Source organism: Motacilla alba, chromosome 5, assembly GCF_015832195.1.
Source record: "Motacilla alba alba isolate MOTALB_02 chromosome 5, Motacilla_alba_V1.0_pri, whole genome shotgun sequence".
Lineage (NCBI taxonomy): Eukaryota > Metazoa > Chordata > Aves > Passeriformes > Motacillidae > Motacilla > Motacilla alba.
The window spans coordinates 2,417,617-2,441,732 of NC_052020.1; the positions used below are offsets into that span (position 1 = coordinate 2,417,617).

The 24,116-nt window shown below is 38.5% G+C and overlaps 1 protein-coding gene across 2 annotated transcripts in view; it reads right to left on the reverse strand.

Annotated features, from left to right (window-relative positions):
* The window catches only part of PRMT3 (protein arginine methyltransferase 3), a 57,000-nt gene that overhangs the window by 27,671 nt on the left and 5,213 nt on the right, over window positions 1-24,116 (reverse strand). For both annotated transcript variants that reach the window (XM_038138135.1, XM_038138134.1), the window contains exons 6-10: window positions 22,510-22,651; window positions 19,408-19,473; window positions 14,031-14,152; window positions 11,091-11,190; window positions 2,963-3,041 (exon numbers count right to left, since the gene is read on the reverse strand). In XM_038138135.1, the coding sequence (XP_037994063.1) occupies window positions 2,963-3,041; window positions 11,091-11,190; window positions 14,031-14,152; window positions 19,408-19,473; window positions 22,510-22,651 (509 nt within the window). The remainder of the gene's footprint in view (window positions 1-2,962; window positions 3,042-11,090; window positions 11,191-14,030; window positions 14,153-19,407; window positions 19,474-22,509; window positions 22,652-24,116) is intronic.

Consider the following 24,116-nt stretch of genomic DNA (forward strand, 5'->3'; position numbering starts at 1 on the left):
CAGAACACACAGGAGCATTGTAGTTCCACTGGAAATAAAAATTAAACCCACAACAATTCGTGATTAACTATTTTATAAACTTCCTTCCTCTGACTAGCCCAAATTTCTGGGACATTCTGTAAAACAAAGAGAAATTTAATCACCTCTATCAAGCGTAACATATTTGAAGTGGATCATAATTAGTTTTTATTAAATCTTTGTTCTTACAGCAAATCCTTAAATCAGCACTGGAACTCATGATCGATTACACAATATGCTTAAGAACAAGGGAAAATGTAACCACAAATGCTCCAATTTAATCTGCATTTTCACTATTAATAGCAGCAAAAGCAGACAATGTCTATTCAGACTTCACAAAAAGAAATCTGTGTTCCACCAACAGGGCTCAGGCAGAAGACTACAGAGATTCATTAATTTACAGACCCACCCATGTCCTATACACTGTACTGAGATTTGACTTAAAATGTAAGCAATGGTATCTGAATCATCTAAACACTGTGGAGTTTTGTACATAATTAAAAGCACCAGCATAAAACTGCATTTGCCATTTCCCCATTGCCCTTGATTTCCCTGGAAATCCTCTGTTCCTTCTGTAATACTTTCCTGTGCAATCCTGACAGACTTGTCATTTTTTTTCCCATTAGCTTATAATTCAGTAATTATTCCTTCTCACAGGTGAAGTGAGCAAAATGCTGATTGGACAAGAGCACACACTCCTCCGAGCTCTCCCAGATTCATCGCTTTGACCATCTGTGTCCTTCTCGACTCGATGCCCACGAGCCATCCGTCACCAGAACAGCTCACGTGGTGGGGAGAACAGGATGGGAAATCCTTCAGCCCTCACCAATGCCTCACAAACTTCTGGATGCTGAAGGGGAAGACAGCAATCCTCCAGATACATAGCAATAACTCCAGGTGAATACCATCATCATTTTGATGTGAAGGAGCATTATGTTTTGGATGTATTATGTTTTGAATTATACCTTCCTTACCTTTGTCACCCCTCAACAATGCAAACTGGATTCAAGTGTGTGAAAAAAAATCTATACTTGAGCAACAGCTCCAAAGAACAAAGAGATGGGCCCTGGGCAGTAAAAATGTCATGTTCCCAAACAAAGCTATTCTATACTATACACATTACCCTAGACAGTTTGGCACAATCTATCCCAGCATGCCAATAGGCTGAACTGAAGTAATGACGATATGACTGACTGAACACATATCTGGAAATTTGGATTCTATTCCCAGCTCAGTCACCGAAAGATCTGGTCAAATTGCAGCTGCTGCTATTGCTTTTTTCAGCTTTCAAACATTCTCTGTAATAATCATCTTGGGCTCAATAGTACCAAATGGCTTTAGACAAAATTAGGCAGATTCAGGAGTTTCTCTGGTAAGGCTTCACCTCAAGAGTGAACTCTTAGTTCTGGCTCATCTGGATTTGGATGTGCAATTCAGCTTCGCTGCAGAAGAGTCTGTGCTGCTGAGCAGCCTTCTCATGGACTCAGGGCATAGCCTTTCACCTGCTGGACAAGCTGACAGATGAACAGCAACTGCAAGCACCTTAATGAAACTGTTGACAGAACTGAAAATCCCATCGGTGTCTGTACAACACTGTGTGCTTTGTCATGAATGAAAGAAGGGGCCAAGACCATTGTCAGACCCCAAAGGATGAGTGTACTGCAGAACCAGGACATCTCAAAGGAGTTTGGAGGACCCATCTCTCTCAAACGAATCTCTGGGAGTTACAAACCAAGAGCAAACGGACCAACAATACAGTTTAAACAGAGGTCAAAAATTTCTGGCCCTTTTCAGAAGGCTTTGGAAGTAGTAGCTAAATATAAAATGTTTCCTTATGATTTTAGGGAATGTCCCTGGATTTAATTGTATTGCAGTGTAAAATTATCAGCACATATCTACACAGAGTACACACCTATGATGTGGCTGGACTATTCTACATTACTGAAAACAAAAAAGCTCTTAATCTGTCACATTGCTGAAGTGGCTACTAAATATTCTAAGACATCACTTGCTTGTATATTCAGCTTTGTGAACAACTGCACAACCCCCATTTTTCCTGCAGCAGTCAGTAGTATACAAAAACTCACTGCAACCAGAGGGAAGCACTGCAGCAAGCACTGTGACAGTCATTAATCCAATCATTAGGTCAGCGTAGTGAAACTGTGTGCATGGTTAGCACAAAAGCGGAAAAAAACCCCAGACTGATGACTACACCTGAAAAGGCCAATATGAAATACGATCCTGACAAAGGAATTAATCACATGCAGAACTCATGCACAAAATTGCATCACATGGGGAATAAACATTTACAGGCCTTTAAACACTGCTTAAGATAACACTATCTAAGCTACTTAAATGGGTAAAAGAACTCCAAAGCAAACACTTCTGTTTTGTCACAACCCTACACTCAAGCCATAAAAACAAAGAGCATAGTATCACTAGAATAAATATGCTGAATTGAACGGTGTAATTCCATTCTTCATTTCATATGTTTGAAACTATGTCCTCCCTACACAACTTCCCTCCCTCAGGAAAACACTCTATCCACTTTTCCTCTAATCCACAGCAGCTTACTCAAACAGCATCACATCTTACAGGATAAAACTTATTTTCCTCTGTTCATAGTTATGCAGAAACTTGGATTTCAGGAGGGGAAAACAAATGCCCACATGTGTGGGAAGAAATAGGGAGGAAAAATTTAATCTGTACTTAAGAATAAAAAGCCCCCTCTATTCTTAAGAACACCATAAACTTGAGACCTTGGTACCCCATCTAATGTTCTCCTATTGCCCATACAGTAAATTAATGACTTGAAGCTCCTACTAATGGAAACATTTTTCACTGAGACTGGAAACTTTCTCATCCATGCATAGCTTATTCTAAGTCTCTGAGTTCATTTAGCTTTCCCCCAGAGCTAAATTTATTAAAAGAGCTGAGCACCAACCTGAGCCTCCCTCTGCCAGGTACTTGTCCTTTGCATAGATGACAGAATCCAGCATTGACTCAAACAGAAGGAAATAACCCTGTTTACAGAAAAGGGAAAGAATTTAGAAATCATTATGTTTCTTATACTTAGTCATTCTACAGAGAGGCTTTGTCAACACAGTTTAAGAACATTATAAGCCCATACACCCAGATAGTTTTACAACAACAGCACTGTCACTTCAAAACTTGTTATATAAAGTATCATTTTAATTTCCCAAACTGCAAGTATGTAGCACACAGAGAAAATATATACACCATCCACACCAACAATTACCCAACAAGATTCCTACAACAACAAAAGACATTGAATTCAACTCAAAGTAAGTGAAAAGCTGCATGTATTGGGTTTTTAGTAGTAAATGTGAGTTTCCAAGAAAAATAAAATGAAAAAAAAAAAAGCCCTTCCCTTTCAGATCTGCAAGTAACACTGAAGCTATTGTCAGAGAAAGGTCAAATGGAATGTATCTTCGCTTCTTCATATTTGCAACCTCATGGTGCCCTGTATCCCTGTATCACCCTCAGCAGTGCTCACTACAGAGGTGGAAATAAACCATGCACCAAACATTGGTTCTCTGGGTGTTCTACATCCAGCAGCACCCAGACTTGCAAAATTTCCAGGATAAAAATGGTAACAACTAGATTTGCACAGGGCTTTTTTGTGTTGGAATGAATTTTATGGCATAGGATACTGCTACTGGTGTTTAGAATAATTTATTGTAAACTTCAGTGAGTCATTTGCTGAAACAGGGAAACATTCCTTATTTGAATATTTGAGATACTAAAAAACTCAAATAGAATTATCAACCAAAATTATCATTTTATAGAGAACATCCCCTTTCTCGACTACTTCTATACAAACTGCACATTTATGAGATATACAGCTCCTTTTTTTCTCATTGATATACTGATTTTATACTGTTCCTGTCCTCCATGTTTGAGCATCATTGTTACTCAATACTGTCACATATTTCATCTACATGGTCACAACACCAAATCAATTAAGACAAACACCAACAAAGGTTTTGAATTTTCATTTAGCAACCTCATTTTACTTAAAACACAGCTTAGCCACATGGCTTGATTTAGCTGGTGAGAACAAAATGGACAAATGAAGTCCAGACTTTGGACCTGCAGTCCTACAAGCCCAGACAGCAGTAATTTACCAAAGAAAAGCTAGGAAGCTGCAACACAGAAGTTTCAGATTGAATGTTAGGAAAAATTTCTTCACTGAAATGTTTATCAAGCACTGGACCAGGCTTGCCCATGGCAGCCCTGGAGGGATCTAAAAGTCAAATGAATGCGACACCTGGGGACATGGTTTAATGCTAGACTTTGAAGCGCTGGGGTGGACTCAATGATGTTAAAAAAATGCTTAAACATCAGAATTGCTTATAAGTGCCATTTTCTGCAGCCTTCAGAACAAAAAAAAAAAAAAAAAAAAAAACAAAACAAAAAAACCACAAAAAATGAAACTGAAAACCCCAGAACCTTGAAGCATGACATATTTGTATTCAAAGGGAACACAGTGTGAAATTAATGGCCATGTCATTTTCTCAACCTATTTCTTCTGGTAATAGTGCTTCACTGAAAACTTTTCTTCCCAATCTTGCCTGTACTTCTACTTTACTGCCCAACTTATGTACATCCTTAGAATAAGTCCCAGAAGGAAGACTACTGCTTTGTGAGAAGTGGGGTTGTTAGTAAGTTCTGCTGAACAGCTGAAAAGGCCTGGAGCTCCAGTTGATCAGGCAGGAATAATTTGATGTCAACAGCAAGCCAAAAGCCCAGCATGAACCACAACTTTCTTTTTTATACGGTTATGGCTTAAAAATGGAATATGTTAAGCTCACAAAAAGTATTTTTAGACACCTTTAACTGAAAATTAGTTGTTTTCACAGTATTTTAAAGGTAACCTCTAGTACATATTGAAGACTGGTCACTAGCAAGAGTCAGCAATTCACAAAATGACATCTTTATGGATTAGGTCTTCGGTCACTTTTTTCTGCCCACTAAGTATGCCTGCCAACCTATGCAAGGAACACAGCTGAAAATCACTCTCTCAGGAGAAATACAGAGAAATTCTCACCATTCTTTCCCTGACCTTTTCTGGAAACTGCTGGTTCACCCCCCACTCCCAGTTTTCTGTCCCCCCCCATTCTTTATAGCATTCCTGTAAGTTACATAAACCATCAATGGTACTCAATCAAGTAATCTACTACTTACTCCAAAACAGTTTGCTGAGTGTGCTGTGATCACCTGTAGTGTAAGTTAGAATGCAATTTCACAGCCTACTGCCCCACCTGTAGGGAAGCCTTCTGGAAAGAGAATTACACCTGACATTTTTCCCTGGGATGCTGTTTCGCCCCCAAAAATGGTCAAGGATTTATATTTTCTTAAGCACATAGTGACATCCTCAAAATCAATCACTGCAAAGGGATCTCTATCATACAAATCTGTGAGCTGCATATTATTAGTACAATCTTGATAGTGGCATAAAAAGTGACATTCTCTGTTAAAGACAACCTGAATGCACAGAACACCTTAAATTTTATGTTGTCCCACGACACATTTTCTACTAAAAAGCTGGCCATTTCCTTCTCAGAAGGAACATGAACTCCTTATTTTTGGTATTTGCAAAGCTGAAACGAAATGTTCACCAGCTAACAACAAAGCCCCATATAAACAGATCTGGACAAGAATAGAAATACACAGCACTGTGAGTAACTCTGTTCAAGCACACTGCTCTGCCCTGCTTCATGTCTGCCCACGGAGACACCTAATGAGCCCCTTAAATCCATTAGGAATGTGAATATTGCTACATTTTTTATACATCCTTTGTATCTGTATTCTGTGCTCCTAACAGAATTATAAAAGGCTCACGGATCTTTGATGCCTCAATATTGTTAATTTTTCCCTAATATTCAAATATACTACAGCATTGTCATATTCATTTTCATTCAAAGCTACACAAAAATATTTTACCAACTGATCAAAATATAAGTATTCAAGTTCTTTTAGTTTTAGTGTTTCAGTATTTACATGATAATCTTTGTAGAGAAAAAGAGTTTAAATTCTTTAAAAGCATCAAAAAGTGGATTAGCATGTTTACAACAGCAAGAATTAGCAGAATTGTTGGTGCAGCTGAAAAAACCTGTGTAAAGATAGAATTTGGAAGCATTGTTTAACTACTTGAATAAGCATTGTGCTTCCCCTCCACTTGCTATCAAAGATGCATTTTATTATTTTCTATAACATTACTGAACCTAGTCTGGTTCTCCAGATTCAGTAAGGCCCGATACTGAACATTTATTGAGATGAAAAACAGCTATCAAATCATGGGCCCAGAGAGTCGACTTTATCTTTTTTAATCCCCGGTGGTATAAAAAAAGTGCATTATTGTCTTAAACTGAAGTTTTCAATTGCAAGATTTCCACTAGCCTACACAGTAAAGCAAGTTACAGAAGGTATGCAACACGGATTGGACAACAGATTCTGATCGCTAACAGAAAATTTAATCTGGCATTAACAAATGCACAAAACTGATGTGGCCCACTCTACGTCATGAAAAAATATTTTTTATTTGACAAAATTCCCTCCAAACCTGCAGCAGGCTTAAATGACAAGCAGCTATACATAAACACTTCAGCATGCTCGGCTGCAGCACCATCTCCCACATGCTAAGTTTGCCTTCATGCTGATCTCTCATGTACATTTTAATTTAAAAAAAAAAAAGAGGAAGCAATTCATTACTGACAGAGCAAGCTCACAAATTTCAGTGTCGCAGCTTGATTTTGTCATTCTGCACACCCTGTTGTTTCCTTAAACCAATAAAAGTAAGAGCACCAAACAGGAAGATGTGAAGAGCAGAAATGTGATCCCCATTACTAGTGTTGACCAAAAAAAAAAAATCATGCAAGGAAATAACTGCATCTCTCTCACAGAAATAGGGGAAAGGAGGAAGGAGAGACAAGATGGTTTCCAGTGTTTCAGACATGCTCACTTCCTTTTCTTTTCACTAGATCTTGAATGCCTCTGTTCACAGCCCATCCTCATGTATTTTCAAAATTATTTTTTAAAAAAAGAGAAAGAAACGCAAAGAAAGAGAAGAAAAAGGAGAAAAGAAAATATTAGCTATCTGACCAAAGACACAATTAAAAGACAAGTACTGGGTTGTATCCTAAGTGTATTTTAATCTGACAGTCCACCTCTCCCCCAGTTTTATTTTGTATAACTCTGCAGCATATTTAGTACCATAAAGCACTGCATTTAAAAAAAACCCAATTTATGAGTCTACGCTGTACATTAACATTGTATTTGAGACAACCATCTCAGGCAATTGTCTCTCATAGTAGAGCCCCTTTACAAACAAGAAATGCAGATATTCTCAAGTGAATAAAACTACCAACCTTTAGCTTTATAGTTTTAGCTAGAGAAAGGAAGCCAAAACAATACTGATGGCAAGAAAAATCCGCACACAGATGCAGCTGTGCAAGAACATTCCAGAAAAGCATTGCATACATTTTGTTTCCTTCTGCACTCATCTTTTCAATAAGCAACCTAAGAAGTTTACAATTACTCTACCTAAATATGGGAGCAATAATTCAGTCACTTTTGTATGTCCTATTTTCCTGCCCAGGAATACATGGAAGTCTACACCCTGAATAAGAAGCAAGGGATTTATCTGTAGGTGACTTATGATACAAGCAGAGAAGTAACAAAATATGAGAGCCTGGTACTAGCATACAAATCTTTAGTTACACAAATTAAGGTTTTTAAAGGTTTCACACATCAGACCTCTAGGCAGGCACGCAGGATGATGCATCAGAAGCTTGCAGCCCTGATACAAACCATCAAACAGTCCTGGACATGGAAACCTCCACAAAAACAAGGCCAGCAGTGATATTTTATATAAAATCCTCCCCTTCTTACTTCCAAAAAACCTTTCTCCAAGAACTGACAGATCTTCTTCTTAGAGAATTTGGTTATTGGCACAGACTACTACCTGGCCATTCTTGTACTCTTTCTTAAGGCAATGTGGTTCACTGGGTGAAGTGGCCCTTCAGCCCATCTGCTCTCCCTTGTGCTCCTGGCTCACAGCACACAAGAAATCCCTTCTGTCAGGTTGCAGACTTCACTGAAGTTTTGCTAAAAACAGTGTCCAGCTGGCTCTGGAGTGAAAGCCTGAACAGCTTTATCTGGGCCTCTGAAATTCAAGGAGCCCTCAATCTTCAGCAATCTGCCTTTTGGACACCAAGACAATACCTCACAGCTCTTCACATCTCCCACTGCCTTCCTCTTTGTTTTACACACCGGGTTGAATTGAACAGAAATCACAGAAATGCCCTGGTCTGATGTTGACACTGTCAAAGACACAGACTTCAGATGTCACAAACTGAATTTAGAATGTTACAAACATGTTCACTGCTAATTTTTTTCACAGGCTTAAATAAAACCACTGAACAGCTGCTCTTCATTCAGCTTCTAAACCTGGAACATGAAAAAAAACATACCCAGAGGAATTTAAACTGGGAAAGTATTATTTTGGAAGATGGTAAGTATGCATTTGAAATACAAATTTCTACAAAGACACACATGCATTCACACACAGCTGCCCACTGTGTAATTAAGATGCTTCTCCCATTTTTCCATAATTTAAGGGAACAAATTTATAAATGAAAGAGAGGGAAGAAGAGCAAGCAGCTTGTGGCAGTGATAGGTCACTTCTGCAATTAAGTAAATGATCATTAGAAACCATCACACTGAGAATCTAGTAATGCAAGTAATGCAATGCTGAACCTTTTACGAGACACTGCACGATGTGACAGCTTTTTCAGAAAGCCTAATCTAAAAACAATCCTGGGAGAATGCAGTATTTTTCCTCTCTCTTGCCTCATACTTGTTTTTAATTTTCTGATGTTCCAGACACAGCTCTACAAAAAAAAAAAAAAAAAAAAAAAAAAAAAAAAAAAAAAAAAAAGCTTATTGTGTACTGGTCTTAAGCAGCATTCTGTATCAAGCAAAACAAAGCTATGGCTCCACCAAAGGTTTGATATTCACTAATCTAAAAGCAATTTGTTTTCTAAACAGAAACAGCAACTTTTCATATTTTTGTTACAAAGAAAAGCATGAGAATCTTCCTCCTAGTCCATACAGATTCTCTACATAAAGAGGCAAAATCTGGGATATACTGAATTCTTTTTCACTCTCATGCTCACATATTAAGAACTAATTTCACACTGTATCATGTAGGGAAGGAAAGCAAATTCACACAAGAAAACCAGACAAAGAAGAATCTTCATCTGTGTTAGACAACATAATGTTCCTTTCTGGACAGTGCTGGAACATTGTGTACACTATCCAGCTATCAATCTTACTTCCACCGCATTGTCCTCTTTATCTCTGTCACGCTGTAACCTATAAAAATCCTAACACTCCTAAATATTTAGAATACTTAATTAACTGAAGTGCACATGGCTATGTAATTGTGACATGAAAAAAGGAAAATTAGCACATAAAAGAAAAATATCATTTTGTGTTGAAAAACATTCAACACTTCATTTCTTACAAGAGCTGAATCTTGAAATCCTTTACTTCATCCTAGAGGCACTGATTCACAACATGATTTTAGCTCACCTGTCCAGGTTCCCTTTAAAACCAAATCTTGGGCTCCAGAAGGAGAAATGTGATTTTGCGAACATTATTCTTGGTGCACATATTAGGCAGCTGATCAGATGTTTCTCTGAAAAACTATAATTACATTTCTAGTGAAGCCACCATACTGTCAGAAATCACCAACCATAATGTGCTATTTTTAAATCACTGGTTTAAGCCAATGGCTTAAACTATCCTTGAAACCAGTGACCTCAACACTAAATTAAGCTCATGCTTCAAATAACGTACATCACAGCAGTGGAGGAAAACCCGCAGATTTCTAATTTCTAGTTCACTGACACATGTAATATTAAACAAATATATACAAAAACAAAAAGACAAACCAATTTATTTTCATCGTTCCCTGAAAAACAGGTAGATACATATGGATTCACATACAAGTGCGTGACCTCCCCAACAGAGGCCATTGTATATAACAGAACAGACACAGAAAGAAGAAAGTTTGTTTCTTTAAAAAAAGAAACAAACCCCACAAAGAAACAAGTAATATTGAATATAAGCTTTCATTCCTAAAAATCAGTCAGAAAGGAATTAAGTCCCAGCAGCTGGAAGTAACACGAAGAAAACCTGCGCTTTGAAGTGCTTTTTGAAGGCCTGTGATATGAAGATACTGAATAGCACAAATCCCCCAAAAAAAAAAATAAGATTCAAAGAGATGTTTCCTACCACATTTTTATAGGGAACAGGCATTCCTATGTCACTACGCAACTCAGGATGGCACTGGGTTTTGTAATACAGACTTCTTTATTAGGAGTAATGGCAGGTATGTAACAGTTACCCGCCACCATACAAAAAAAAGGTAACAGGCCAACAGCTGAAATCAAATGGATTCCAGGAGATGGCTCATTTATACACTGCTGTCCATCACTCTTCTTTTGTACTTTTGAATCAGTGTTTTTACTGTCATGCTGAAACCCGGCAATGAAAAGCAACGTTGTCCTCAAGCTCTCCCAGTATTTGCAGATTTCCAGAGGCAGCACCTCCCCTCCTTATCACCTTTCCTGCATTGTCAGGAGAGTCCTTAGCTGAATTTGCAGACTGAAGGTATTTTACCTATCAGAATGAGCTGGCTGGACGACGAATACAGTATTTCTCCATTACTTTCACCTGAACAGCCGCAACAGTATGACTTAGTGCTTTACAGATTTCCAAACCAACTTTGTAACAGAAACTTGCTGCACCCAGAGCAGCTCAACTGTACTTAGAAAAGCCTGACTTGAAAGAGCTTGAACAAGAGGGACCAGGAATTGTGCCCAAGTACCACATAATCAGGACTGCCATCCCATCTCTGACACTGTCAAAGACACTGCTGGAATCATGATAGATGCTTTGGTTAAAAAAATCCAACTTTTCAAACGAAATAAAACACATATTTTTCCTGAAAATAACTTGAAAAGAATAGCCGTGTACCTTACCATCCACTCAGATATAATTACATCCACTTTTTCCAAAGGCAGATCAACTTCCTCAATTCTTCCTTTGACTAATGTAATAATCTTTTCAAGTTTATTTAATCTGCAAGTCAAAACATAAACAAATTAGTTTATATTTCAAATTTATGCTGTCAAGAGAGCTATACTGACATCTATATTTCACATTCTTCCCCTCACAAATTTTTTGGTTTAACTAATCAAGAAGCACTAAAATGTACTATTCCTCAGTTTTATTTCAGAGGGAACATTCCCAAGTAGCTAAAAATTGCAGCAGATTTAGTGCCAGAAGAAGATGGCAGGCAGTACATCTGTATGCCTCCAACGTGCCATGCATGCAAATAGGCAAGCTTCAGAAACCAGGAAAACAGAGAAGACGACAATTTAAAACTGCAGGTCCTCTTTATTTAGAAGTTGCTTGTTTCCATTTCTCCTCTTCTGACCTCCACAGCAATCAGAGCCTACTCACCACAACAGGACAGCAATGGAAATTAACTTCCTTACAAAGCTGTTTTGCATGACTCGTATTTTTATTTAATCAAACCAGCTGCAAAGTCACTGAGAACAGAGCTTCCCTCTAAATCAGTACTACAGTTATTGCACAGTAAAGGCACGCTCCCCACTGTGATTTGGGCAAAAGCACCTGCAATGTTCAGTACCTGCACAGATCAGGGATTAGCTCACATGCACGTCATGGTACAACCATCCTGCGTAAGGAGGGAGGGACTGGGGCAGGACTACAGGTTTTGAAACAAGAACTGCTTGACAGTGAAATTACTAAATGTGTAAATGCTTGAAATGTACTGCTTTTCTTCTTGGCAAAGCACATTAGTCTTTCTTGCACTTATCTTTATTACCATAGCTGCTCTTACAGAGGGCAGAAAAGTATTCTCACCACAGAAATTTATCTTCCCACGGCAGTTCTTATCTCTGCCCCTTCCCTCCTTCTCCTGGTATCTTACTCTTACATTCTGTCTGGCTTTCAATGTAGACCAGTAATGACATTAAAAATTCAATCTAAGAGACAATGGAAGAACGATCAGTATGAAGGGAGGGAAAAGAAAAGGCCAAAGGGCTCCTGGAACACTTGGGTTGTTGCAAAGACATTAAATCCTCCATACGAGACAGTTTTCTGTTAGAGAATAGCAGTTCATTACTAATATCATATTCAATGGTCTAAACAGAAGTAAAATCAGAAGTTCAAAGTGAGGATGTTAAAGAGTTACCACCCGCAACAATAATTTAAGAAGAACAAAAAGAGATCTAAAGATAACTTTCTAGATGACCACATCCAAGGACATGATTTAAAACAACAGAGAGGAAAAGAATTAATTCACTACATACTTGTTTCCAATTATAATGTTTAAAAAAACCCAAACCAATCAATGTAGTTTACACATTGTAGGAAAAACCGAGATGTTATTTAGTAAGTCTACTTCAACTTTCTATTCTAGCTTAACAGTGATGAGAGACAAAAATCAAGTAATTCACTGTGCTAGAAATTTTGCAGGGACTACTCACAGCAAGAAAAAGAAAAGGCAATCATTTAGCTTAAAGTAAGTTTATATCTAAGGCTACTCAGGCTATGTATTCTGGTTCACTTACATACATGGGCTGCACTGTTTCCAGTAATTAGCATGCTAGAAATTACCCTGAATTCTGGGAAGGACAAAACCGTTGAGCACACACTTGAATCACAGGTGGAAGTGTGCCCCAACACTCATTTTTTAAGATACAGAGTTTAGTGTTGAAATAAATATTTGTTACTCCACTGCAACTTTGTCAGCTTTATTCCTTTAGGAAAAGTAGCTTTAAACAGACAAATATAAATTGTTTTGATGTGAACTGCAGACTTTAATGTGAATTGCACCTTTTATAGGAGAAAGTACCTGTAAATGTGCAGCCTTACTGATTACTTGCTGCGTACTTCAAGTGGCAATTCATCACTCTTAAGAGTTTAAGAGCTTTGATTCTTTGCTTTTCTTAGAGGCCTGCCCTTCTCCACCCCAAAGAATAATACATATTGACTATTACTTCTACTCTCCCCTAAGTATAAATAACACTCAAAAGACTTTGTGCACTTGTAGAAAGTTAAAGCAGGCCTAAATTTGTAATCTAGTACATTAGATATAAAACACTATTTCACATCTGCAACCATTCTGAAGATGTCACTCAGAGGAAAGATTCTCTTTAAGGAATGAGTTCTTGTACCAGAAAAGTATTTTAATCAAACATGCACTTAAGGTTTAACATGGTGCTTTTCCCAAGCAGATATTCTGAGTAATTTTAACAGCATCCAAGTGTGCAGTGCTGCACCACCAATGTGTGAGTGGTACCTAACAAATTCCCCATAGACAACATTACTTCTGTGCCACTTGAGCTTGCACAAAAAAAACCTGTCATTCCCAAATTCTTCAGTATCTACCTGGATTTTATTCTCACAGTTGCTCTTCCAAAATCATCCTAAATGAAAAAACATACAGGCTTCAGCTATCAACAGTGTACATGGACATTTACACTGCTCCTACCTCATCCTAGGAAATCCTTTGTAAGTCTTCAGATGTCATTGCTTGATTTTTACATATGCTAGGCCTCCCTAAATATCCTCCATAGGCAAATTAGTGGCACGTGGAGAAATGAACGAGGAGATGGGTCTAGACCATAAGGTTCAAGAGTTGAGAGGAGGAGTACAAATCCCAACTGGCAGCCAGGTACCAGAGGGGTCCCTCAAGGCTCAGTGCTAGTTCTGATACTAATGAACACCTTTAGAGACCTAACTGGACAAGATGCACCCTCAGCACTGCTGGATTAGGGGAGAGCAGTTGACAGGGTAGGCCTTTTATTTTCTGTAACACAGACGAATTATAGAAATTATTCTAAATTCCTATAAAGAAACAGAAAACTAACAACCACAACTTCTCCTACCTAATGATGTCCATGGCCTGATAGATGATTTCAGATTGGTCAACTCCAATCACCTTCTTGGCACCCGCTTTGGCAGCAAACATGGAGAGAATTCCAGTCCCACAGCCAACATCCAAAACCACCTGAAAGGAATAAATAAAAGCAAAACAATCTTATTTTCCTTGCTATGATTTTTCTACACTTCTTTCTACATCAGTGAGATGGCATATTCCAACAGAAAGCATTAAGTCTTACTGTTACATGCAGAGACATCCAAGTCAAACTGCGGTTCTAACTCCCACTCTACCACCTTTTCCAGGCAGACAACAAAACCCACCAATTCCAGCTACAGATTAACCCAGTCCCATGGGAAACAACAGCAAGCAATTATGTGGGAAACATCTAAAATGTTACATGAAGAGGAAAAAAAAAGGAAATGTTAGCCTGAGCAATTTTAATCACTGAATCACTAATAACTGAACTGAGAAAACATATTCTAGCTGCAGTTTTTAATTAAAAGTCTAGTCAGAAACTTTATTTAGGAATCCTCTGCCAGACATGGTCACACTGCCTCAAAACAGCCATGGCTCAAGATGACTAAATTTTAAAATGGTCACTGACACAGTTTTAACACCTGGAAATATTTTCTGTTTAGCACTATTTATAATCAAAATAGAGAGAAAAAAAAATCCAGTTAAGATGGAATCCCTCAAGTTTTCATGAAAGAGTGAATTTCATCACTAGAGCTGGAAAAAGTATGACATAAGATCTATGGAAATGCATGGGGTTTTGTATATCACATATCAGCTACTACAGGAAGACTGAAAAGTTAAAAAATGTGAAGCAACAAGGAAAAGAGTACCGAATTTATGACTAAGTGGAGTTGAGCTGCCAGCACTTTTAAGCTTCACAGATATTTTACCAAGTAGCATTTTTCAAGCTTTGCAATCATAACAATGTATTTCTTGTAACTGCTGGAAATTCTCAACAGCTAAAATCCTAATGAATGTGTTACAGTAGATTTTTAAGCTGAGTTCCAGGCTTGATGTTTTCACAGAATTAATTACTGGGGCTGAAAGGCATCTCTGGAGATTCTGAGGGTGTATTATATTGCATTGGCCAGATCATCAGTGATCTTCTTGTTAGACTCATATCTGATACAGCTAAGCCTTACTAATGGTGTTAAAAAACTCACAGCACTAAACCCAAAAATGTTTGAAGTCTGAAAATCAAAATAAGTTTTCTAAACACTACGTAGAGCCACTCATCTCCTGTACAGCACTTAAGCATGAACAGAAATCAGAACTGTAAAGAAAGAACTTACTTTCCCATACATAAGACCTAAAATGAGAGTACAACTTAAAACACACTTAAGAACACTGAGTCAGAATTACCAGTCATAGCAAGAATTTATTAGAAAGGAAAACTGATTTCACTGTCTCTTCTCCTCACAGCACAGAGTGCTGTAAAACCTACCCTCACAGTTTTCACTACAATAAACATTTTTCCAAAGGTATCAAATCCCTCACTGATCAATCCCATATTTGAGAACTATAATCCCATTTTACAAAATATTTTTAAAAATACAAAAAAACAAGGCAATAATGCATCCTGCTGCTGATACACTTTCCAGCTTATCAGATACTGATCACTCTCACTTTGGCACAAGAAAACCTTGCATTTCACCTGACAAAGAGCAGAAAAGCAAATACTGGAATGCTCTGCACCTCAGGTCTGCCTGCCTTCCTTTTATACAATTCCACACTTTCTGAGGATGGATACAGAACAATGATCCTGAAGCCAGCACAAACAAAACCAGCTGTTCATCCTTAGCAGTACAGCGTAAGGGAGCTGCTACTGTGGTGGTCTGGAAAGCAGTGACTGAAGCACTGACTACCACCTGTCTCCACAGAGCCACTTAAAACCTGGAAACAGACTAAAAACCATCAGTATTATGACTTTTTACAGCAGCTTGTGCAGAGGGAAGGGAAGTTGTGGATAGAGTTACTTGTTCCACCTGCAACTCTTTTGTTGCTATGTTTCAAAAAGGAGTCAACTCTACAAATAGGAATTTAAGTGAGAAGCATGTTATGGCTACAGAAATCCCTAAACTGTGAATCTGCTGGAGACAGGAATAGAAAATAAAAATCAATATTCTTGCAGCTGCTGAAATCACACACCCTCCAACATCACCTAACATCTCACCTATGGTAGTTAACAAAATCACTGAGCCATGACAGCTGGAAGTCACAGCCAAAAATAAACCACTGTGAAAGAATCATCTTGATGTACAGTTGCATGAAAGAGAGCAATCACCACAAATTGGAAAAAAATCAAAACAGACACCACGTTGGACAGCTGCCCTGGTCACTTAAAACCCAGATGGAACTCATCTAGCCTTAGGCAGGGAATGGGATGGAAAAGAGGCACGGGAGGGAAAACATACTAGCTGGAATATGTGTGAGGAAGGGAAAGACAAGCAGAGTGATCATCAATTAGCCTAAGGACAAGGGTCTACAGCCCACACGTTCTTGCAGTGATCACATATGGCCTCTCACCAAAGACCTGGAGCAGCAGGACGGGTGATTTCACTACACCACAACACACTGCAGCTTCACATGCTCCTCTGCAGTCTCAGCAAAACTCATACCCTATTTTCAGTGATATCCTACTTTAAACTCTGAAAAACAGGAGGCCAGGGACTTTGGCCAACTAAATTCATTTTATCAATGAACTCCCAGTAGGACAGTAGTTTAAAAGCTTATTTTATCCCCTGAAAATGGCACTGATGCTTGCCTCAGACTTCAGTCTTACAACGAAAACTAAGCATGGAGACAGTGCTTTACTAAATTATTTTTCCACTCAAAAATACGCTCACTTTAAAAGGGATTGCACTTCCTTTTACTGAGTACAGCCACCTTCATTATTCCTGCCAGGTAATCTGAATTGTCCCATGCTCATCTCAAATACATTTGACAGGTTGAAAACAAAGGCAGCAAGCAGGATTTATTCAAGTTTTAATAATTGATTTAGAAAGCTGAGACAGAACAAGCAAATTGTCTGGTTCTGAATAAAATATGCATAATAAACAAACCTAGATACTCTGTTATCATCTATCAGCATGCAATCACACCTCTTTAGTATCCTAAAGGTTAGGATGGAGACTTGCATCAAAAGTGAGTATAAAAATTCAGCTCCTTGAACAAGCTCCTCCCAAACTACTTCACAATTGTCCATTCAGAAAAAAAAAACCAAAAAGCATTAGTATGTATTTTCCAGATAAGAGAGTTCTAGGAAATGCAGTATCAGACTTTTTCCTCAATTTTTTGAATTGTTATTAAAATGAAAGTGAAAACAGCCTTTGGAATTTTCACTCATTAGTACAGTCCTGCGAGCATTATACAATACATTAAGTTAAACAAAGTATCCTACACAGCTCCTTCAGCAGAAGTCTGTAACAGATGTCACTTCAAAGCCAGTTTTCTGCAGAAAACTACATTTATTCTCCATAGCAATGTACCAAGAGAAAGCTACATAATTTGGCCAGACACACAAGTTAAGCAGGACACTGATCACATGGGTGGGGGATACTAGGAACTCAAAGCAATCGAGATTCTGTCTTTCAGCTCAACCTCAACACACCATGATGGGTTTGGATACACCACGAATTTGAGGTAACCTTGATCAATAAACTGCTGCAAAATCCACGTTCAGAAATCAGTTTGTATATGTTGGAATACTTGAGCTTTTCTTCAGAGAAACTGAATGCTTTTACAACAGAGTAAGCACACATACTGCCTAAGCTGAGCATGGGTACCTACTCCTGAGCATGGGTACCTACTCCTGGGGCTGAGGCAACATTGACTCCAACACTTACTCCATGTTTTGTTTTCAATGTTCCCAGTGTGTCCATACACCACAGGAGCCACACTATCAATCATGAAAAATTACTGTTCCGCAAGGCCTCACATTTTGTGTAACTTCAGATCAGTCTTAACCTGCAAAAACCTGCAGATATCAATTTTAGGGGCATCTGTGAAACTAAATTTCTCTCGGGAAAGTTTTCTTTCCTTTATTGATCTTTCTGCTTTGTTGGATGAGCTGCCCACCTATGCAGTAACCTGGTGGCATAATTCTACGACACTTTTGCTTGTTCTCTCACTATAATCAAAGAGTTTAGAAATGTCTAGTAGAAACAGGCTTGTGAAATGAATTGAGGCAAAAAAGGGAAGAAAATTATTTACTTTTTTTTTTTCTGCTACAGTTGCCAATTGAAAACTAAGGTAAGACCTACGAGGAATAGGCACTATCAAACACTGAAATACCTTCTGTCAGGACAGAACTGTATCTCTTTCACCTCTCCTACAAAGAGAGGCTCAGAGGATTGGGATTTTTCAGCCTGGAAAAGAGAAGGCTTTGGGGTGACCTAATTGCTGCCTTCCAGTACCTGAGAAGAGCCTAAAAGAAAGATTAAGAGAAACTCTCTACAAGGGCCTAGAGTGACAGAACAAGGGGGAATGGATTTAAATGAAAGAGACTAGGCGTAGATAGGATACTAGGAAAAAATTCTTCCCTGTGAGAGTGGTGATGCCTCAGCACAGGTCACACAGAGAAGGTGTGAATGCCTCATCCCTGAAAAAAAAACATTCAAGGCCAGGTTGGATGGGGTTCTGAGCAACCTGGTCTAGTGGAACATGTCCCCACCTAGGACAGAAGGATTAGCACTGCATGATCCAGCAGGCCCCTTCCAACCCAAACCATCCTATGGTTCTATAAGCTCAAAACACAACAAACTCATTAGAAACAGCCAGCAGAAATACAAAAGACAAGAGGATTATTACTGTATACAGGGGTCATAACCACTCTAAGATCCTATCACTGAAATCCCTCCTCACTGCAAATGAAGTACTAGCTCACAGTTCCAAGCCCTTTAATAATAACCACCCAGTCTGGAGACACGAAACAGCGCTAATTCAAAAAAATCAGTTTCACATGAATTCTTTCCCAGCCCTAATTACACAGGGCTTCCAGGATGTTTTTACTGTATCGGGCATACACAGAAATTCACTTAATCCTGGTAAAGAGCCCTCAGAGAGATTCCACCTAATATCCTCAACAAGAGAGCCTCAACTTCACCCCGCCAAGATAATTAATGAGCTCCTCGCCACGGCACACAGCACAATGACAATAGAGATCACCACTGCTCTTATCAGCATGCTGCACCCTCCAGCAGCTCAACAGCTCTCCACCACCTAATAAAGCCAGAGCGCATCAGATCAAATCCTGGCACTGGAATCTCCATTCCCAGAACTACAGAGTAGCTAACCTTCAGGTTTTCTACCATTTGAGACAAAATAAACCACAGAAATTACTGGCTCTTCTGAGCAGTTGTACCCACCTTGTCCTTGAAGATATGTGGGTTTTGATAGATGAAGTCACGATAGCTCTCCGTACGGACTTTATCCTAGCAGTCAAAGAACAAAGAGGACTCACTTTTTCTACTTAGGTACCGCATAAAATTCAAAAATGCTGAACAACTTGCTTTTCAACTTGGCCTACAAATGCTTTGCACATACTGCACTTACATGGGCACTGCAATCATGACACTTCTGTATGATAATATTGCAGAATTTACGGCAGCAAATGAAGCCAGTTGCCTCAGCTGGAGGAAAAATAAGGAACTATTTTATAGTTTCCTGATTCTCCCTTTTCTTTTGAATGTTTCAAAGATCTTAATACCTGTTATCACTTACCAGGAACAACAGTAATAGAGTGACAATATTACACCAACTTAAACAGAAACCAGCTTAAATGCAAAATTGTGAAAATTTGAACCACGAGCTCATAAAATGTTTTGTATCATGTTGTTCTCTGACACCCCTGTGACATGGAGATTTCCGTAAAAAAAAAGTTATGCATCAAATTAACTTGGTTTTATTTCTGAACAAGCTGCAGATTTGCAATCCTGATGACAAGCTAGTAGTTAAAGCTATACAGCCCATCTGATGAAAGTCCAACACAATAAATAAGTCTGATTAAATTACAACAGGGCCAGAGAAGCTGGAATATTTTCAAGCCCAGAACAAAACATACACAGTATCTTAGTATAAAAAAGCCCACAGCACAGCTCAGTTTACCAGCAAGGTAATCTATTAACACACTGATTCTTTTAACATGCATCAGCAGGTACACAAATTGACAGCCAAGTATAGGTTTTGGAGTTGCTGTCGTAGTTCAAGCGTTACAGACAAATTAAAAAAAAAAATCAGCAATTTTTTGTCTAGTGCAAAAAATGCTGAAATATAAAATCCGAGTATTTTTTATTAAATCTTGGGGATTTTCCTACTACAGCAAGTTAAGAATTTCTAGAAATAATAGAGAAACAGAAATTTTCTACAGTGAGAAAGAACAAAGTCTATTTTAATAAAAGAAAAAGACCAAAAACAGTGACAGGAATATTTTTATGAGAATAAAAATTTTGGAGATAAAAAATCATTTTGAGGCTTGAAAATCCTAAAATCCAGCTCTATGTGTAAAAGTACTATCACACACACAACCCAAAGAAACAGTTGGGGTTTATTTTAGAAAATTCTGATTTAAAATCCTGCATAATTAATATTAATAACAGAACCATGACCCTTTAAAACCATATTGGTTTGCTATGATGTTCAGAGCAACTATTTTTAGTACTTCACCTCTACTGCAGTATATATTAGGATTTGATGGGAGGACCAAAAAAAGTGTAGAAATAAATAATCAACTGAGAAAGCAGCCAGCTGGAAAGCTTTCAGCCTTGCATCCTGCCCCTCACATGGCTTCAACACTGCCCCAACTCAAAGCAGCTGTAGCCACAGCCAAGCACTTCGGGACTCTATTCACCAATCCCCTTCTCCCACTCAACTTTTCCATCTAATACTTTCTTGGTTTAAGTAAAATGGTAAAAAAAAATATTAAGATGACAGCCAAGAAATTCTCAAGCAAAAAGGTAGACTAAGGGAAACACCAGTGACTTGGCAAGCGTGAAGTAACAATACTCTTGCTCCACCTCTCAAGTATTTGCAGAAAAATATCCCAAATTGAAACTCTGTCTTACCACTACCAGGTATAAGGACAAAAAAGGTTTCAAGACAGAACAGTTTCCGAAATGGGCTTACAATTCAGACAGCAAGACTGCTTTCTTAAAAATGTTCACACAGTAAGCCACTGTATTTATACAAATAAAGTAAACAGAAAAAAAAAATCAAAGGGAATGCCTTGCATAAAGACAACATTTCAATGTTAACATAATAAAAGCAATCCTTTTCCTATGTTTTGGAAAGTCAAAAGTCTTCTTAAAAGCATTCTGACAAACATACCCTTAAATCAGTGAAATACAATTTTGTACCAATCTCCTTGTGCAGAGATGCAGATTTATTGTAAACTTTATTTGCCAACAAAAGGCTTCCTCATCCTATAGCCTACATTATCTCAAATGACAGCTTTATACAGCTGCAAAACCAAACACCTATAGTTTTTATTTATCTTCAAGTTATATTTCAGTTGTATTTCTACAGACCATACATTTCAGAAAACATTCTTATAGTTCTGCAGCCATCTCTGTGCTTCTGTAAAATCTCCTCCCCTTAATAACAGTCACACTACTCTTAACACATATTCATGTGTATTTCTGCACTGGGGCCACTAAATGATTTACAAAGCTGAAAGCTTTATATGCCAGCTGCAGGCACAAACTCACTTCACAGCTCTGTATTCTGCCTTGACTTTAGACAGGAATTTTTATTTATTTATGCCTTACAATGATAAAACTGCTTATAACTCTCTCAACTATGACATCTTCTCTGAAAGGAAGCATTAAGACATTTTAATTCACAAGTTAATTTTAAGCTGTTGGACTTTGTGCTTGTTTTCTCTTATTTTAAAGTTAAAAGGGCATACATAGGTTTGCCTTGGAGAAGTTTTGAGCATAAACTTTTTTTACTCTTTAGCATATGAAAAGAACTGCTCCAGCATGTTCATGAACATGACAGTTCATTGTCATGCTATCAATACACCAAACCATACACAAGTGATATTTTCTGTTTACAAAGTGCAAGAGAAAACCATAATAATTGAGAAATGGTCTTGTCCAACAAATTTCAATTATAAGGAAAATGCAAAACTAAAGAAAAATATTCACTGTCTGTACTATGTTTTATCCTTCATGTTTTAAACAAGCAGGAAAAAGCTGCTTTTGGTAAGGTAGAGCTGTTGCATATGTATTGTACTATCAAGCATAACTTTAAATGATTTTCTGTTCTTAATGCTTCCCGTAAACAGAGCTTACACAAAGGAAATAAAACTGAAAAATTATTTCTTAGCTTAGCTACCACCAAAAAACCTCTCCTGGACAGAAAGGGTTAAAAATGCAGCTGCTCTGCAGTATATTTATGGGCACACAGCCCACTTCCTTCCACCTCTCCTCTTTAGTGCTACAAAGATGCAGTGGCGATGTCTTTCTGACCTTTAGCATCTCCTCGTGTATCCCATAATGCCCATAGGAGCTGAAGTAAACACCATCCTCATCCTCCTGAAGGTCTGCAATGGCGCTGGATGACGAGCTGCTCCTGACATCTGTGTTCATCACAAAATCCTGAGCAAATTGTCTGTAATCAATTTGAAATATACCCTTGAGACGTGTTTATGGGATCATGAAAAGGAGGCTGGGTAGGGGGGTTGAAGGGCTTGGGAGAAGGCAGGAATCCAGGCTGCCCAGGGGCTGGGCAACAATGGGAGCAGCTTTAGGTGTGCACATCCTCCCTCTGCAGGCTCCTCGGGGCTGCTGCAGCACTGCAGGCCCTCCAGCACCCTCCGGCAAGCCCAGCTTTCTGCTTACAGCAAGCAACTATCAGCAGTGAAATACTGGGGAGTAGTTTCTATTTTTAAGGCAGAATTATATATTTTGCACTTGCTGGTATAAAAGCCAGTACCACAGTGTCAAGGTGTTTCAGGCTGTGTAATGCAGATATGGACTCAACATAAAGAGCGCAGAACTGCAGCCCACACAACGCTGGGTGACTACTGGAAGGCAGAAGAAAGCATTTCAAAACTGAGGCATTTGGGTGAAAAGAAAAAAGAGCTTAGAATTCAATTTATTACTTGAATTTTGTGCTGCTTATTTTTCCTCCTCCCTGGTCCTGCATTCCTTCAGCACATAAAGAAAGGCTGAGAGAGCTGGGATTGCTCACCCTGGAGAAAAGAAGCCTCCAGAGTGAATCCACTGTGCCCCTTAGTTCCTAAAAGGGCTACAAGAAACATGGACAGGGACTCTGGACAAGGACAAATGGCTTTTAAACTCAAAGACTGTAGGTTTAGACTGGATATTAGGATGAATTTTTTTACTGTGAGGGCAGTGAGGCCCCAGCACAGGTTGACCAGAGAAGCTGTGGATGACCCATCCCTGGAAGTGTCCAAGGCCAGGCTGGATGGGGCTCTGCGCAACCTGGGAGGTGTTCCTTCCCATGGCAGGGGGCTTGGAACTAGATGAGCTTTAAGGTCCCCTCCAACTCAACCATTCTGTGATTGCATGTTCTCATTCTTCAAAGCAGGTTTGATGACAAAATACACAAATCAAGGGGTTTATAATGAAAACACTATTAGACGTTAACAAGCAAATCATACTACACCCACAATGAAGAGAAAAAGCAAACACACTTCAGCCAGACAATATTCCTCCAAGGCCTACAGTCCAATAGCAACAACAGCTGCATCCTAGACTACTCCAAAGTCTCTGACACTCACCTTTAACAGTGATCAAACTTTCTTAAATGGGAACTTCACATATAGAAACTGTAGGGAACAATCTCATTAGCAGTACCGTCCTTATAGAAGAACAAAACCAAAAATACTATTTCACTCCTGATATTTCAAATACTTCCCTGCTCAGCTAGTTTGGATGGGGAAGAGAATATGGTAAGGGATATTGTATTGAAATTTTGTCGGTTTCAGAAACTTCCTATATTTATTTAAGCCAACAGATCCTTTAATGTATGTATGCAACACAAACACCAAAGAAATTCCAAAAACAGAGCTGTCCTGCTGGCTTCTTAATCAAGAAAGAAGGTAAGTAAA